Here is a 16,052-nt window from a genome sequence, read left to right on the forward strand (position 1 = left end):
CCTTCCCCATATCACTCGGCACAGGTGGAATTGTGGTGTCAGTGCAGAGACAGGTGGGCCTGGGGGTGCCCCGTGGGGTACTGCTGCAAGCCACCACCCACCCTGAATCTCCTTCGCAGAAAGCTGTGCCAGCCACAGAGTGCAGGTGGCCTCCCTGGAGAACCTGCTGCCGCCAGCCCTCCAAGAGAGCACGGGAGCTCAGCCTCACCCCCCCAGGTAGGAGCAGTGGGCATGGGTATGACAACATGGAGATGCTGATGCTTGTGGAGGAGGAGGAGAGTGGGTCTCTGCCAGAGCCAGTGGCCTGACCCAATCCTGGTGTTTGGGGAGCCTGTTGAGCTCTTGGCTCAAGGCTGGGACATTTCTTCAACAAATGAGCAGCTAGCTGTCTGGCTTCCCCAGGCGGGAGGCCTGGGCCCAGGACCTGGGTGTGCTTTCCTTGGACATCTTCCAGTAGTGTGGCCACGGGAGGCCAAGCACTGGACTGCCCTGAGCCTCGTGTTCTGTTGCCCGTCATGAGTAAAATCCTGTGTGCTGGCTGCAGGACGGAATGGCACCTGGTGGGGGCCTGTGAGCAGTGGCTGCTGCCATTTTAGTCAGTAGTCAGGAAGGGCGGCAGGGGCTGGGTGGGGGCAGCGCTCACCTGGCTCTGACTGGGGTTCTTTGGCTATGCCCCTTTCATCATTGCTTGAGCTTTTTGGTAAAAATTATCCCCACCTTTGTGCTCTGACTTGGGAGTCCCACATTCGGGCCCCTCTCCTCCCCCTCCACCTCTCCCTCCTCTTCACCCGCCTCCTCTTCCCTCTCTCCCTCATCTCCTCCTCCTCCTCTGGCCTGGAGCACCCAACACACATGGAAAAGCCAGGTCCATGCACACCCCAGCTGTGAGGCCTCATTTCACTCACTTCTACCCCCTGTCCTGGGCCTGCCATCTGCAGTCTTTCTCTCTTTAGCTGTTTCCCTGGATCAGGGCCACCTAGTCCAGTGCTGGTTCCCCTTCTATGCTCTGTCCTTGCCTCTCACATACCTCAGTCTAATCATCTGTGAAATGGGGATGAGACTGGACCATGTCCATGGGCTGCCATGAGATCGAAGTAGTCAGGGGTTTGGGGTGATGGGTCTCAGCCAGTGGGGCTGCCCTGTGTCCCTCAGATTTGGCTTGTCATCTGGGGAAGATGCTGTCATCTGGGGAAGATGCTGAACACAGTGACATTTTAGTCCAGTCTCTGGAGGTGGTTGGGCCAGTACTCTGGTGACCTAGCTGCCCTTTCTTCCTCTGCATGTGTCCTTGGGGTGGGCACCAAAGGCCTGACTGGTATCTGGGCGCCCCTGTGTGGCTGGAGTAGGCCTTGCAGGTGGGCACTGCTGCTTGCTTAGCTCAGGTTGGCCTGTTGCTGCCAAGTCCCAGGGATGCCAGCTACCTCAGATACAGGCTCCCCTCTAAAATGATCTCCCTTTCTTCCCAGAAACGTCCTCAGCCTCCTGATTTCATTGACCCCCTGGCCAACAAGAAACCAAGGATATCGCACTTCACCCAGAGAGCTCAGCCTGCCGCCAATGGGAAGCTGAATGTGCCCCATGGCCGGGAGGCCCTACTGCCCACCCTTGGCCCACTGGCGGGCACAGATGCCCACCTACCCCCACGGCTGGATCCTCCGAGGGCACACGACCCTCTGGCTGATGTCAGCAATGACCTGGGCCACAGTGGCCGGGACTGTGATCATGGGGAAATGGCCACCCCAGCCCCCGCGTCCTGCCTTAGCGTTCCCCTGCTGAAGGACTGTGCCCAGCCCAGCAGGCCCCACGGTGGCTCGTCTCGCGGCAAGTCCAAGAAGAAGTCTAAGAAGCACAAGGACAAGGATAGGGCAGCTGGGGACAGGCATCGAGCCAGGCCACCAGACCTTGTGTCTGGCTCCCTTGGAGCCCCGCCAGTCAACCTGGGTAGGTGCTGAAAAGCAGACCTGGGGCAGGGGCTCTGCAGAAGGTTACTGCCAGGAGCCTGAGCACCAGCTCCACATAATGCCAAGGGTGCCACAATGCCCCGTGCACCCCATGTTGGCTCACTCTGCACATGCAGCCCCTGAACCCTGTGTTCTCACACCGGGCATCAGTGAATGACCCAGAGGTCTTGGCCCCAGAGCCTTCTGCAATCCTTTATGTCCCAAGCCAGCACTGGGGGCTAGAGACACAGATCCGACCAAGCTGAGGCTCACAGGAGGGGCAATGCATGGGGATAGGAACAAGTTTCAGGCACAGACACTGAGAGGGGTCAGGGCAGGTCAGGGGCCTTCTGCGTTCAGGGAAAGCCATGGGATGGCCTGGCAGGAGAAGGGCAGCGCCTGGGCTGCCATGGGCCTCGTGTAGCCTGGCGATCCTGTGGAGAGAGGGTTTGGGAGGTTGTTCACAGAACAGCGGGCAGCCAGAGCCAGACGGTCACACAGCCAGCTGGCTGTTGAGAAATCTGGGGTCTCAGCAGCAGGATGAGGGAGGGGTACAAGGCCCGTCTGGGCTATGTACTGAGCAAGAAAACCTGTGGGGCCCAGGGACACTGGGGAGGCATGTGGACAGGCCAGGCTGGCAGCAGAGCCTGGGCCACCCTGAGTTCACAGCCCCAGGCACCTGGGCTGAGCACCCTGTGTGGCTGTGAACTTGATCAGTTTGTAGCAAAACAATCACAGTGTGCCACCCGACCCCCCCCCCCCCCCCCCAATACACACATGCAGATAGTCCCAGGCTTGCCACCTGGTGTGGCTCTGGGATCATTTCCCCAGGAAGGGTCCGAATAGGGGCATTCCTGGGGTAGCAAAGCCGTTTTTTCCTTCAGGTTTTTTAAGGAGTTATTTGACTGCCCTCCAGAAATGCTACTACAGTCCCTCCCTGTGGCGGGGTGGGGGTGGGGGGCAAGTCCTAGCAGACACAGGGTCAGACCTCTGAGTTCCTCTTGGCCCTGCTGTGCCACTGGGCTTCCCAACATCTGGGTAGACAGACTGGGAGAAGGTGGCCTGATTTCCTGAGTGCCCTTCTGATCCCATCTTGGCCAGGGAGACAGGTCCTCAGCAGCCTGGCCCAATAGCACATTCTCCCAAATGGTAGAAGCAAGATCCTTGTGCCTCTGGCAGGGCCCTGGGAAGGAGGAAGAATGGGGCCAGAAAGTTGTAGCCCAGGCTGGCCCCACACACACATGGGACTCAGATCTGGCCTGTTGTGAGTCGGCCAGGCAGCTCATACCCAGTCCCCTGGCTGAGGAAGAAAGTAAGGTTTGGAATCAGGCAAACCAGGAAGAGGAAAGGGATGGCTGAGCACCAGAAGCTGTGCCTGGCATTGATGATCATCTCGCAGGTGACTCAAATGATAACAAAAATGGGTGGGCTCAGAGCCCTCTGCACCCTGTGCTGCTCTGGGTACGGATGTGCTGTGCTTGTGCAGGCAAACATACTTCCCTTAACAGTGGCATTGTTCTCTGGCACCAGGCCCCTCCCCAAACTCCGGAGAATCCAGGCCAGCACCTGAGGAAGCTTCCTGCATTGATTTAACCCACTCTTATGCATGGCACTGACCCCTAGTCTGACCCTGTTGTCCCAGCCCCACCTAATGATTACCTCTGACCCTGATAGGTGCGACTGCCTCCACCTGTCAGGCAGGTGGCACTGTTCACCCAGCCCTAGCCTGTGGCCCCCATTCATCCCAGAGCTACTCTCTGGCCACCTTCATCATCACCCTGTGCTAAGACCGCTCCTGGGACCTGTGCCCACCCCCAAACTGAGCATCAGGTCATGGACCACTCCTGTGGCTTCAGGGTGGCTTTCTGGGCAAGCCAGTATGCTGGGTGGGTGGCTTGGGCTTAGCTTTCTCTAGGGCCTGCAGTGTGAACTCATGGACACATCCCCTTGACCCTGTCCCTGGGAGGCACAGGAGAAGCTAGTGGAGTGATGGGGGTGGGGGTAGAGGAGCAGCTGTGGGGTTTGTTGCCAGTGAAACTGAGGCTCCATGGCAGGAATCACCTCAGCTGTTACCAGGGAGGCCTAGTACTCCAGCAGGAGTCGGAGCCTCAGAGTTTTGCTGCAGGCAGGATCCCAAAGGTGTTGGAGCCTCAATGCAAAACATCCCTAGAGGCCTGCCTTGTGCTGGGCATGGGTCCTGGGAACGTGGACTAAAACCCTCACATATATGTCCATCAGGCTTCGGTCCAGGGAGAGCACAGCCTCATCCTATACAATAAAAGGCTAATATGCAAATTGTCCCCTCAGCTGGGAGTTAGACCAGTGCGGCCCCCCCTCCCCCCCCCCCCCCCCCCCCCGCCACAGGCCTGGCCCCATAGGCCCTGATTGGGGCAGGCCGGCCAGACCCCACCCGTGCACAAATTCATGCGCTGGGCCTCTAGTTAAAAATAACACTCTCAGGTACAGGTGGGGGTGTACTGCAGGTGGCCTAGTGCCCAGATGCCTACCATCTAAGTGTTAAACCAAGAGAGAGCTGGCAAACTGCTCTCCTCTCACAAACTGATAAAACCTCTTCATCTCAAAAAGACGGGGGCGTAGACAGACCAGATTGTAGTTTCAGTTGACTATTGCCCAGGCAGGCCTTGGTCCCTTGTCCTCAGTCCCCACCACAGGGACAACCTAGGGTGTTCCCTTCATGACCCTGGCCCAGCCCTGTACTGGGGCTGCCCTTCGGGTCCCAAAGTCTGTCGTCTAGTAGGAAGAATGGGAGCATCATGTGGAGCTCAGACCACTGACTGTCAGCAGAGAGAGGTGCAGGCAGGTTCAAGGTTTCCCCTGGGGGCCATCTGACTTGCTCCTTTATGGCTGGAGACTAAACACCCGAGGGACTTGGTTGCTCTGCACTTACACAGCTGTGGTTTGAGAACATACACGCCCACATAATGGAAGGGCAGAGGTTCTGGGTCCAGCAGGGTCCTGCAGTCTCTCACTGCCTCTCTGCTGTCCCTTCCATGTCGTTCAGGCAATGAAGCCTGAACCTTTTGCAGATCTTGTTTGCTCTTTGTAGGTTTAAATGGGACCTGCAACAGCTCAAGCGTCCCCACGTCAACTTCAGAGACACCAGACTACTTGCTGTGAGTACTTCCTTTCGGCCGGCCGCTCTGCTTCTCCCAGGAGTTTCACCCCTGCCTTCCCCCCTCACCCTGCACTGCAGCTCAGCAGTGGCAGGACTAAGTCCAAGTCCCTGGGTGCCCGTTCCATCCCCTCGGCTTGTTCTAGGCCAGGCTCCTGCTTGGGCCAGGCTCTTCCTGGGTGTGGCAGGCTATGCAGCCACAGGTACTCCAGCCTCTCTACAGCAGCCCCTGAGCCCCGCCATTCTCTCCCTTTTCCAGAAAATATGCCACTATCTCCTCCTCAGAGCAGCGCCAGAGCTACAAGAATGACTTCAACGCCGAGTACAGTGAGTACCGAGACCTGCACGCCCGCATTGAGCAGATCACACGGCGGTTCACGCAGCTGGACGCCCAGCTCCGGCAGCTCTCCCAGGGCTCCGAGGAGTACGAGGTAGAGCTCCCTGCCAGCACCCTACCCTGGGGAGATGGGTCTGTTTCTCACAGTCCAGCTAAGCCCACGGCCTCCAAACCTATCTGCTGCCCTTCTTGGGGAGGAGGGGCTGAGCCAGCATTTTGATCCCTCATGGACTGGCAGGTGGCCGTCCCTTGCTGGTCACTTGGTTCAGGCCTGGGTCTGGGCTCTGCCATGGGAGCCAGAAGGCTCTCAGCCTAGTTGGCCTCCTCTGCAGTGAAGACATTGGCATCAACTCTGCAGGTGGAACGTGAGCCCCGGAGGCAGGGATGCGACTTAGCGCAAGCAGGAAGGCCAAGGCAGGGAGCACTGGGTTGCGGCACCTGTGTCCTGCCTGTGAGAGTGCCTGGGATCCTCTCTGCAGCCCACTGCCCACATTACGGGGCACCCTGGCCAGGAGGGGAAAGGCCAGGCCACACTGCACCACATGGCCCATCTGTGCACCGTCAGAGCCACAGTGGGAAGTGGGAGGGGATGGAGCGTCCCTGTGGTCCTTCACCTGTACTTATGGCAGCCCTGGCACGTGGTCTCCCTTAGCCCCCAGGTGGGAGCTCCCTGCAGTGGAGGGTTTCGGTCTCCAGCCCTAGAACACCAGCCTCCCTTTTGAGCCACCTTTTAGAGCTGGTCACCTGACTACAGGGCCAACCCTAATTAATCGGGGGGTCAGGGTCTGTCTCCACTGACCAGGCCTCTTTGGTTCCAGAGGAGGTGGCTCTTGATTGGGAGAGAGATGGGGACCCTGCGGGTCTGAGACAGATGAGGCCTCAGGTTATAGCAATCCTCCTTCCTTCTTGCTCCTATGTGGACATGCCCCAGCATCTCCCCGCATCCCCAGGTTGTCAGGGGCCTCTGTGCTTAGCCTTGAACAGTGGACAGGCCAGCTGGGGTGCAAGGGAAGGAGGGTATCTGCCTGCTCTTTGCCCCCTCCCACTGTGCTGCCTTGTCCCTGAGCCTGGGCCCCTGCACCTTGCCCCCTGGTCCAGCTTCCTTCCCCCAGCCTATCCTTCCTCTGTACTTCGGTCACCTCTCCTCAGGGCCACCTGGAGGCTATTGTCCCCAGGCCTGTGGTGACGTGCAGGTCATGGGTTATCAGGGAGGCACCTCACCCCCCTCACTGGGAGCTTCCTGCAGGTGAGGTCATTGTTTTCTTTCTTTTGTTTTCCTGTAGACTACTCGTGGGCAGATTTTGCAGGAATATCGCAAAATCAAAAAGGTAAATGTCCACCCCACTGTGGGGGTGGGGGGTGGGGAGCAGCCTCTCTCCGTGTACCGCAGCGCCCTCCAGCTCTCCCACTGCTTGGTGAAGCAACCCCTAAAGTCAAGGAGAGGAGGCAAAGTTCCCAGCTTCAGCTGCTAATTTGGCAAGGGCGCCCAGCCTCATGGGCTCGGGGCCTTCTCCTTGGGGTCCCTGAAGATATGTGAGGTAGCTCCTTGCCCGTGCCTGGCCAGGGTGATAACAGCTTTTATTCCTGAAGGCCACTAGCTGTGGGATCACCATGCGTGTGCTCTGCATGCCAGCTGGTTCCTTGCCAGCCAGGCCCTAGCTCAGCCAGGTTTCTGCTGATCTTGCCTCTGACCCGCATCCTGGCCACGATCCCATTTCCCAGGGTAGGGCCTGGGGCTTGGGAGGGAAGCCAGCCGAGGGCTCTGGCCCAAGGTGGAGCAGGGGTCCCTGTCATTGCCCAGTGGGCACTGGCCTGTAAGCAGGAGCAATGGAAGCCTGAGGTGGCAGGTAGACTAGCATCTTCACACAGGACAGCTTCCATTACAGCCATGCTCCAGCATGCCAGTGGCTGCAGGATTGGCTCACCCTGCTGCTCTTTTGCAGACCAATACCAACTACAGCCAGGAGAAGCACCGTTGTGAGTACCTGCACAGCAAGCTGGCCCACATCAAGAGGCTCATTGCTGAGTATGACCAACGGCAGCTGCAGCCTTGGCCCTAGCCCCAGCCACAGGGCAGGAGCTCGCCCTCCCTGGATTGACCCTTCTGGATGGCAAGGGAGCTGGGGCTTTGGGGGCGGGGAGAGCTAAAAAAAGGGGAAAATTTTTATTTAACAAAATAAACACGAGGAAGACACATTGATCTGAGCCAGCAACGCCGGCTTTCAGGGGAGGCCCTGCAGACCTGGCATCCACAGGGCACAGATCCAGGTGGGGTGTCCCCATCCCTGAGCCCCATACCTCCAGAACAGCCCCATCCAGGACAAGCTCCCCAGGAAGCCCACCTCTTCGCTGACTACAGCCCAAGGGGCTTCAGCTTCCTCTCACCAGAAGACTTGGCTGGCTTGCCTGCCTTTTCTAGTTTTATACAAAGACAGCCACTTTTAGCTACTGCTCATGAGACTTGAGTCTATTTTTGTATGAAAGAGAAAGCATCTTTTTTTCTAAACCTGTGCCTCCCTTCCTTGGACGCCCAGAGTCTAGACGCTGCCCTGTGTCCTTCCTGCAGTATTACAGATGCCATTGGAAAGTTGGGCAGGGGATCAGCCTTGGTCACCTCTCCCATGCTGGGCTCTGGCTGAGTGCCTGGCCAGGCCCTCAAGGCCCAAGCAAGGGTGGGCTCTCTCTAAGGGGGTGTGCAGGGCAGGTCAACCCCCAGGTCTATTTTGAGAACTCCAGCTGGCCCCCAGAGCAGCTGCTGGAGCCCCTGCCCTGTCCACTATTTCAGGCCCTCAGCTGTTGGAGCACTAGGGTTCTCTGTGCTACAAGCTCATTATGCAGCTACAGTGCTGGACTTTATTCCATGTTCTCAATTTCCCCTTTGCTGCTGCTTTTTATGTTGTACTGTTGAGACCTCACTCCATTCCTCAGTCCCCTTATGGGTCCTGGGGTTGTCTTAGCAGAGCAACCACGGGGTATGCACTCAGGGAGGGGCTAGGGGTTGGTGAGGTCAGGGGGCCTCCAAGAGTGAGCACAGGCTGTATGGATACCCTAATTGCTGCTTAGTCACTGTGCCTAGTATAGTGTCCTCCAGAGCATCGGGGAGCTGTGTGTACGTGCGCGCGCGCGTGTAGCCCCGGGCACCAGGGCGTGGTGGGGTCTGAGGTTTGTACATAAGATTGAGAGCCACCTTCAGTGGGGTGGCACATGGCTGTGACCCACACCCCCACAGGGAGAGCGGCAGTGCTCACACGCAGAGCTGTGTATAAGCTGTGGGGTATCTCCTGATGGTTTCCCAAAGAGCAGGTCCCTTGTGAACACCTGCACTGTGCCCACCCACCAGTCTCTTCCACGGGCCCCTGGGTGTCAGCACCAAGGAAGCTCATCCTTCATGTTTTACTAGCTGTTAGGTTATTTTTCATTTGGGACAGAGTGGGTGAAGGGCTGAGCAGACCCTGGACCCCAAGCTGTGCAGACAGCTGTGTTTGTGGACAGGCAGTCTGGTGACAAGGGGTGTTTAAGGAGGTCCAGCCCTCTGCCCTGGGAACCTGGTCAAGGGACTCTCAATTGAATTTTCTTTTTGTTGTTGTTTTTCTTCCTTTTCAGGAATTATGAAGCTAAGAAAAGTTTTGTGCTTTGGGGGTTGATGGACAAAAGTTCTAGCTGATTAAATATGGTCTTAACTTATTGATACTGTTTTTTTCTTTTTAATATTGTACTGTGGAGGAAAACTATTTTGAGCCATGGAGTTGGTGTTTACAAGAACTTTTCACTTTTGCCAAAATGTTACAATTGAAAAGCACCCACGTCTTCAGTTTCCTAATATTTTCTTAAAGATCTAGTGTCCTTTTTGTACACTAAACAGGTGAATGCTGATTTTTCAACCTACAATAAATTTCACTGAACTGAATCTAGCAGCCCAGGCTGCATAGGTGTGTTGGTGTGTCTGTCACAGCCAGGTGGCCCTGGTCCTGTGTGGAGCTGGGCTGGGATCAGGCAATGGTGATGGGGCAGAGAAGGCGTTCTAACAGCCTGCCTGAGCCGCTGCCAGCAGGTGAGCCTGGTGAAGCCAGCAGGTGGAGCCTGGCCTGAGGCAGTGGGCCCTCCAGGTGCCAGGGCAGGAGGCTAAGACCGCCTGGTCACAGGTAAGAGAAACTGGGGAGGCAGGGCCGTGGCAGCCACAGCAGGTGTGAGTAGGGCATTGCCCTCCCTGCCAACTGCAGTATGGATGGGGTGGGCTGTGTCAAGCAGGGGGGTCCCCCAGGCTCCAGCAGCACCATGTGGGGTAAGGGGAGCACCCTTATTTGGGGAAACAACTTGTGATTGGTGAAAACAGTGGTGAGTAACTTTATTGTTAGTTCCTCCTAGGGCTGGCACTCTGGGGTATCCCCTGTGCCCCCAGTGAGGACAGGGATGCTAAGGTCCATTGGAGCCCCACAGGCCCAGGACAACAATGGGATGCCGTCCTTGACCCATGTTCCAGGTGAGCCAAAGACAGAGATCCTGGACACAGTGGGGTCGGGGGGTGGTGGTGTTTATTTTGGGAGGGAAAAACAGATAAAGAGTAAGACCAGGATTAATGTCCAGGGGTCAGGGATGTAGGCCTCAGCCTCCCTGGTGGCTCCCTGGCCAGCGACCTTGGCCTGAGTTCTGAGGAGGCTCAGGAATCCGAGGGGTGTGGGAGGCGAGGTCAGGTGGGCCTGGCAGGGCAGAGTGTACCCTGCTCCCCACTGGCCTAGCTGTCACATTCTTCCAGGGGATAACATGGCTATCCCTGTCTCCACACCCCAAGGCCCAGGCTGACACCTGCGTCTGGTCCTGTCCTGTCACACCTGCCCACGCACCTCCCCCCTCTGCCAACCTTGCCCATAGCACCCCACATTGCCTGGCGCCACCCCGGCCATCACCTCTTTAGTGTGCTGCAGCCACAGGCAGTTGGTTCCCTGACCACCTTCCTAAACTAAGGACACCATGAGTCCAGTCCCCCACCTCCCAAAAGTGTCTCCCCCCACTTCAGGAGATCACTGTGGCTGAAGGGCTTGATGCTCCCCACCCCCTCCTGCCACTTACTGGATAACATCCCTGATTGTCCTCTCACCAGCACCCAGATCCCACAGCCCCTCCTGTGCACCAGGCTCCCCTAGGCACTGGCACACAGCAGTAATCAAGATAGCTCTGTCCTTGCCCTCAGGAGACAGTGGTCTCTGGTATAGACAGTGGTCTGGTCTGGATGGTGGTCCCAGTTGCTCACCACCTTGCCTCCAGGTAGCACTCACCTGGTGTTGCATACCCAGCAACCCTTGCAGTCATCTTAATAGGGAGGAATAGTCCCAGCTGTTTCCAGCTAACCTCAGCACTGCCCCTCCATGGAGCCCGCCTGGGCCTGCTCTGCCCCACCAGCCTCCTACTGGCACCTCCCACACGCTGCCCTGAGAATGCTAGGCTTCCCCAGGGCTGCATCTTGGGGTATTTCTCCTCTCTGCACAGCCCCATGACATATCTGGCCTGGAGGTGCAAGCTCCCTCTGATCCTGATTCCAACTAGATGTCCAACAGTTAATTTCTGGGGCTGGCATCACACCCCACAGCTTAAGCTGCTCAGTCCCACAAGACTGCCCCCACCCCACTTTAGACACTAGCCACAAGTCCCCGGCCACCCATACTTCTGAACAGCTGGCTATAAATTGGGGTTTCAGACAACCCCTATAGGTTTGGTGATTTTCTAGAATGGCTCACAGTGTTCAGAAAACCAACAGCCAAAGGGAGGAGATGCAAAGGGCAAGGTATGGAGACTAGCACAGGGCTTCCATGCCCGCTTGGTGTGCCACCTTCCCAGCACCTCGTGTTTTCACCCATACTCCGTTGGTTAGGGGGTTTTATGGATGCTACATTACATAGGTATCATTGAGTAAATCACTGGCCACTGATCAAACTCAAGCTTTGCCTAGGAACTGGAACAAAACTCAAATACTTATACCATATTCTCTGTCCCCAGCCCTGAGGTCTGCCTTGGTTCCCCACACACCTTCCTTCCCCTCCCCAGCTGCCTTTTCATCTGCTCCTGAATGCACTCCCCCAGGTTTTTGTCTGGGCAGCTCTTCATATCTCTTGATAAGAGATGTCTTCAGATCTGAAGACCCCTCCAGCAGCCACCTCCTACAGGCAGCCTGCCCTGACCAGCCCTCCCTCCGAGTTCCCTCCAGCTGGGGATGCTCTAGTCCAGCAGTTGCCAACCTTTCGGATCTCACGATCACCAGTGGTCCGTGGACCACTGGTTGGCGACTGCTGCTCTAGTCCATTACCAACTTCTCCACACTGGGGCCCTTTGAGAGCAAAGCCTGGGGTCAGTCTTAGAGCCCTACCCCCCTATCCCCACAAGATCAGGCCCTGACCATGTTTCCTGCGAATGTTCCCAGCCATTCACCTTTTGGGCCAACTCCAGTGGTGGAAACTTTTCAGCCAGAGGAGGCTGCTTGTTTTGGAAAGTTCCTGGGGGAGCAACCCCCGCCTGCCCACCAGGTTCCCACGCTCCCTTATCACAGGGTGCTAGCAGGATGCAGTGGTGTGCAAGCCTAGCTCCTCCCCAGCTGGCTCACTGGGTCCTTCCCATTCTCTTTTCTCCCTTACCCACCTAACAGCCACCCTCCCCAACCTGGCCCTGCCAAGTCCTCCTGCTACAGCTGGGGAACCGTGGTGTCCCAGGACGCGCCCCACCCCTCACCCCCCACCCCTGTGAACCCTGTCAGAGGTCCAGGTGCTTGGCTATTACTGAAGAAAGGAGGAAAGAAGGGGAAGCAGCCTGGGCTGGAAGAGTGTCTGGCTTTGAGGTATAGTCCTAGCTCAGTCTTCTGCCTCAGTTTCCCCTGTAGTATCTCGGACCCAGGGACACCTACTCTCATAGGCCCAGCAACCCTGTCTTGTAACGGGCCTGGTGCTCACTAGCAGCCTTAATGTCCTCTTTTGTGAAATGGAGCCAAGAGGCTGGGCTCCCTAACGGGCTGTGGTGAGAAGTGAATCCATGCACCCCGTGCTGGAGCCGGGGTCTATAGCCCACGTTAATGCCCGCCAGCGCCCGACGGGGCGGACGAATGATAGCTTCCTGGGCTCTGCGCTGTAGGGCCTCGAACCCGAGTCCAAGGCCACTGCCGGCCCTCCCCCACCCCGTCTCCCCAGCGCGGGAGGAGCAAGAGGCGGGGTGAGGGCGGGGCCGGGGCTCTTTTCTTTAGAGTTCGAGCGCTCTGAGCTCACCGCCTGTCTGAACTGACTCTGCGCCGGTGAGTGGGGCTCTAGATGGGGTGCGGGTCCAGGGAATCAACTGACTGCGCTGGTGAGTGGGGCCCCTGGTGGGGTACGGGTCCAGTTAGAGCGCGGAACCCACACGCCAAGGTTGCGGGTCCCTGCCAGGGCACACACAAGAATCAATCAATGAATGTGTAAGTGGAACAACAAATCGATGTTTCTCTCGCTCCCTTCCTCCCTCTCTCTCTCTCTCTCTCTCTCTCTCTCTCTCTCTCTCTCTCTCTCTCATATCAATAATATAAAAATAAAAGTACGCTCGGCTTTTTCTCGTGTTCCCGCTGACTTCCTGCCGACCCCATACCCCCAGCTCGCTGCGATGGCGGCTGCAGCGCAGTTTGTGGTCGAGAGCCCCGACGTGGTCTACAGCCCCGAGGCCATCGAGGCGCAGTACGAGTACCGGACGACAAGCGTCAGCCGCGAGGATGGCGTCCTCAAGGTGGGCTAGGGACAGGGAAGCGGGGCCTAGGGCACCCAGAGAGCCAGGAGGGGGTGGGATTGCCCAACGTCTGCGGCTCTGGGCTCACTGTACTGCCCCCTCAGGTACACCCCTCATCCACGCGCTTCACCTTCCGGACCGCCCGGCAGGTACCCCGGCTCGGGGTCATGCTCGTCGGCTGGGGCGGCAACAACGGCTCCACGCTCACCGCTGCCGTGCTAGCCAATCGACTGCGCCTGTCCTGGCCCACGCGCACGGGTCGTAAGGTGGGGGTCGAATGGGGTGCTGCGGCAGCTAGGGCTCCGCTGGAGTCCAAGCAGGAGATTGGCTCTGAGAGGATGGGTCCACGGGGCGGGGCTTCCACGGGGGCGGGGCCTCCAAGGAGCGGAGCCTAAGGTGGTGACTGGCTGGGGAAAGGTACCTCCAGAGGGGGAGTAGCTCCCACCCCAGCTTGCTCACACCATGCCTACCCCCAACCCCCCACCGCTGCCCCCAGGAGGCCAACTACTACGGCTCGCTGACGCAGGCAGGCACCGTTAGCCTGGGCTTAGATGCTGGAGGCAAAGAGGTGTTCGTGCCCTTCCACGCGCTGCTGCCTATGGTGTCGCCGGACGACCTCGTGTTCGATGGTGGGCGGGGCCCTGGGCCGGGGTTGGGGTGGGAGGCGGGGTCTAGAGGGGCCCAGCTGTAGGACCTGGCTGAACCTGAGGGTCGCCCCAGGCTGGGACATATCTTCGCTGAATCTGGCTGAGGCCATGCGGCGCGCGCAGGTGCTCGATTGGGGGCTGCAGGAACAGCTGTGGCCGCACATGGAGACTCTGCGCCCAAGGCCCTCCGTCTACATCCCAGAGTTCATCGCAGCTAACCAGAGCGGGCGTGCGGACAACCTCATCCCTGGCACGCGCGCGCAACAGGTGCAGCACTTGCTCCCACTTCCATTTGCCCCTCTCCCTGCCACCTGTTTCCCATTCGCCCCACGTTGTCCTCCTTTTGTCCCCATGCCCCCATCCCGAGGGTCCCGGCCTCTCTTTGCACTTGGGGAGGTTAGTAGCCCAGGGCTCCACAGGGGATCTGTAGTATCTTCCCCCGCTCCCTAGTTGGAGCAGATCCGAAGGGACATCCGTGACTTCCGGTCCTCCGCGGGGCTGGACAAAGTCATTGTGCTGTGGACAGCAAACACAGAGCGCTTCTGCGAACTGGTCCCAGGCCTCAATGACACCGCCGAAAACCTGCTGCGTACCATTCAGGTGGGTGCACCCAGAGTGGAGCATGGTCAGGGCCAGCCCCAAGGATCCCTCCACTGACTGTCTTCCTGCGCCCACAGCTAGGTCTGGAGGTGTCACCCTCCACGCTCTTCGCTGTGGCCAGCATCTTGGAGGGCTGCGCCTTCCTCAATGGGTCCCCACAGAACACTCTGGTGCCCGGCGCACTCGAGCTCGCCTGGCAGCGCCGTGTGTTTGTGGGCGGAGATGACTTCAAGTCAGGCCAGACCAAGGTCAAGTCTGTGCTGGTTGACTTCCTTATCAGCTCTGGCCTCAAGGTGGGTAGGCCTGGGGGTACCTGGTTCAGGGGGGTGGGGTCTAATCCTGAGCTTTGGGCTCCTGAATTGCTCTTCCATTGTGGGGTCTGCAGCATCCTCATGGTCCTTTGTTCTCTCAGCCCATGTCCATCGTGAGCTACAACCACCTGGGCAACAATGACGGGCAAAACCTGTCAGCGCCGTCGCAGTTCCGCTCCAAGGAGGTGTCCAAGAGCAGCGTGGTGGACGACATGGTGCAGAGCAACCCGGTGCTCTATGCACCCGGCGAGGAGCCTGACCACTGCGTGTGTGGGGTGCAGGCGGTGGGGAGGGGGGCGCCTGGTAGAGGAGGGCAACCCGTGTGACCCCGTTCTGCCCCCCAGGTGGTTATCAAGTATGTGCCGTATGTGGGCGACAGCAAACGCGCAATGGATGAGTACACGTCGGAGCTGATGCTAGGCGGCACCAACACGCTGGTGCTGCACAACACCTGTGAGGTGTGGACTGCGTGGGGACGGGAGTGGGACCTCCCCCCCCCACTGCCTACACCCCCCACCACCTGACCCACTGGCCCCACAGGACTCGCTTCTGGCCGCGCCTATCATGCTGGACCTGGTGCTGCTGACAGAGCTGTGCCAGCGCGTGAGCTTCTGTACCGACTCAGACCTGGAACCTCAGGGCTTCCACCCGGTGCTGTCCCTGCTTGGCTTCCTCTTCAAGGCACCACTGGCTCCACCAGGCAGCCCTGTGGTCAACTCACTCTTCCGACAGCGCAGCTGCATCGAGAACATCTTCAGGTGTGCCCCGCCCGGGGAGGGGGGGGTAGTGGGCCCACCCTTGGTCTTATGCTCATGCGGGGCAGGGCTGCTCACAGGGCCCTAGGGATCGGAGGCCCTGCTGAATCCCCTCCGTCCTCCAGGGCCTGCGTGGGGCTCCCGCCGCAGAACCACATGCTTCTGGAGCACAAGACTGAACGCCCAAGCCCCAAGCAAGTCAGGCCTGCGGCCCCTGCCAGCCTTGTGTCTTGCAAGAAAGAATTGGCACCATCGGCCCCCAACAGCTGTACTGGTGATGCCAACGGGCACTCGCAGGTTGAGGCACCCTTGGTGCACACCACCTGAGGCAGTGGCCACACAGCTCCCAGCAACTCCTACCCCTTTGCCCCTCTGGACCCACCCTTCCCGGCCTCCCAGAGACAATAAAGGCATTGCCACTATCAGCTACACCTGTGGGTTTTGGGGGACTTTGACCTAACCCTAACCATCCCCACCTTTTCACCTGGTAAAGACACTCACCTACCCTTCAAAACTGTTGTCCCAATCCTCAGGGACCTTCCAGAACCCCCCTGAAGGTGGGGCTGAAATCCCAGAGTGAAGGATGTGGCTACAAGCC

The 16,052-nt window shown here is 58.5% G+C and overlaps 2 protein-coding genes across 8 annotated transcripts in view; both read left to right on the forward strand.

The window, feature by feature from the left end:
* The window catches only part of ELL (elongation factor for RNA polymerase II), a 64,440-nt gene extending 55,123 nt beyond the window's left edge, over positions 1-9,317 (forward strand). Inside the window, exons 7-12 of the mRNA XM_079772503.1 lie at positions 120-216; positions 1,467-1,941; positions 5,008-5,074; positions 5,333-5,504; positions 6,694-6,738; positions 7,354-9,317. Coding sequence (XP_079628629.1) covers positions 120-216; positions 1,467-1,941; positions 5,008-5,074; positions 5,333-5,504; positions 6,694-6,738; positions 7,354-7,470 — 973 coding nt within the window. The 3' untranslated portion in view covers positions 7,471-9,317. The remainder of the gene's footprint in view (positions 1-119; positions 217-1,466; positions 1,942-5,007; positions 5,075-5,332; positions 5,505-6,693; positions 6,739-7,353) is intronic.
* Positions 9,318-9,753: 436 nt separating this feature from the next.
* Positions 9,754-15,956, forward strand: ISYNA1 (inositol-3-phosphate synthase 1). 7 transcript variants are annotated; one of them, XM_079772504.1, is made up of 12 exons: positions 9,754-9,890; positions 12,045-12,233; positions 13,013-13,141; positions 13,246-13,407; positions 13,638-13,770; positions 13,862-14,055; positions 14,239-14,388; positions 14,466-14,681; positions 14,801-14,965; positions 15,044-15,157; positions 15,240-15,457; positions 15,580-15,956. In XM_079772504.1, exons 1-12 carry the CDS (start codon positions 9,882-9,884, stop codon positions 15,779-15,781), a joined length of 1,881 nt encoding a protein of 626 aa, XP_079628630.1. In that variant the 5' UTR covers positions 9,754-9,881; the 3' UTR covers positions 15,782-15,956. The 7 variants fall into 7 exon arrangements, with proteins under 7 accessions (XP_079628630.1, XP_079628632.1, XP_079628634.1 ...); XM_079772506.1 differs by lacking the exon at positions 9,754-9,890 and having other exon boundaries at positions 9,929-12,680; positions 12,957-13,141; XM_079772508.1 differs by lacking the exon at positions 9,754-9,890 and having other exon boundaries at positions 9,929-12,680.
* Positions 15,957-16,052: the final 96 nt, after the last annotated feature.

Source organism: Cnephaeus nilssonii (assembly GCF_951640355.1).
Source record: "Cnephaeus nilssonii genome assembly, chromosome: 5".
NCBI classification, from domain to species: Eukaryota; Metazoa; Chordata; class Mammalia; order Chiroptera; family Vespertilionidae; genus Cnephaeus; species Cnephaeus nilssonii.

What these genes read in the sequence shown, in the direction of transcription:
- ISYNA1 (XM_079772504.1), top strand. An exon ending in GAAGAGTGTCTGGCTTTGAG is followed by an intron (nt 12,234 to 13,012) that starts GTATAGTCCTAG and finishes CCATACCCCCAG; the next exon opens with CTCGCTGCGATGGCGGCTGC. An exon ending in GCGAGGATGGCGTCCTCAAG is followed by an intron (nt 13,142 to 13,245) that starts GTGGGCTAGGGA and finishes CTGCCCCCTCAG; the next exon opens with GTACACCCCTCATCCACGCG.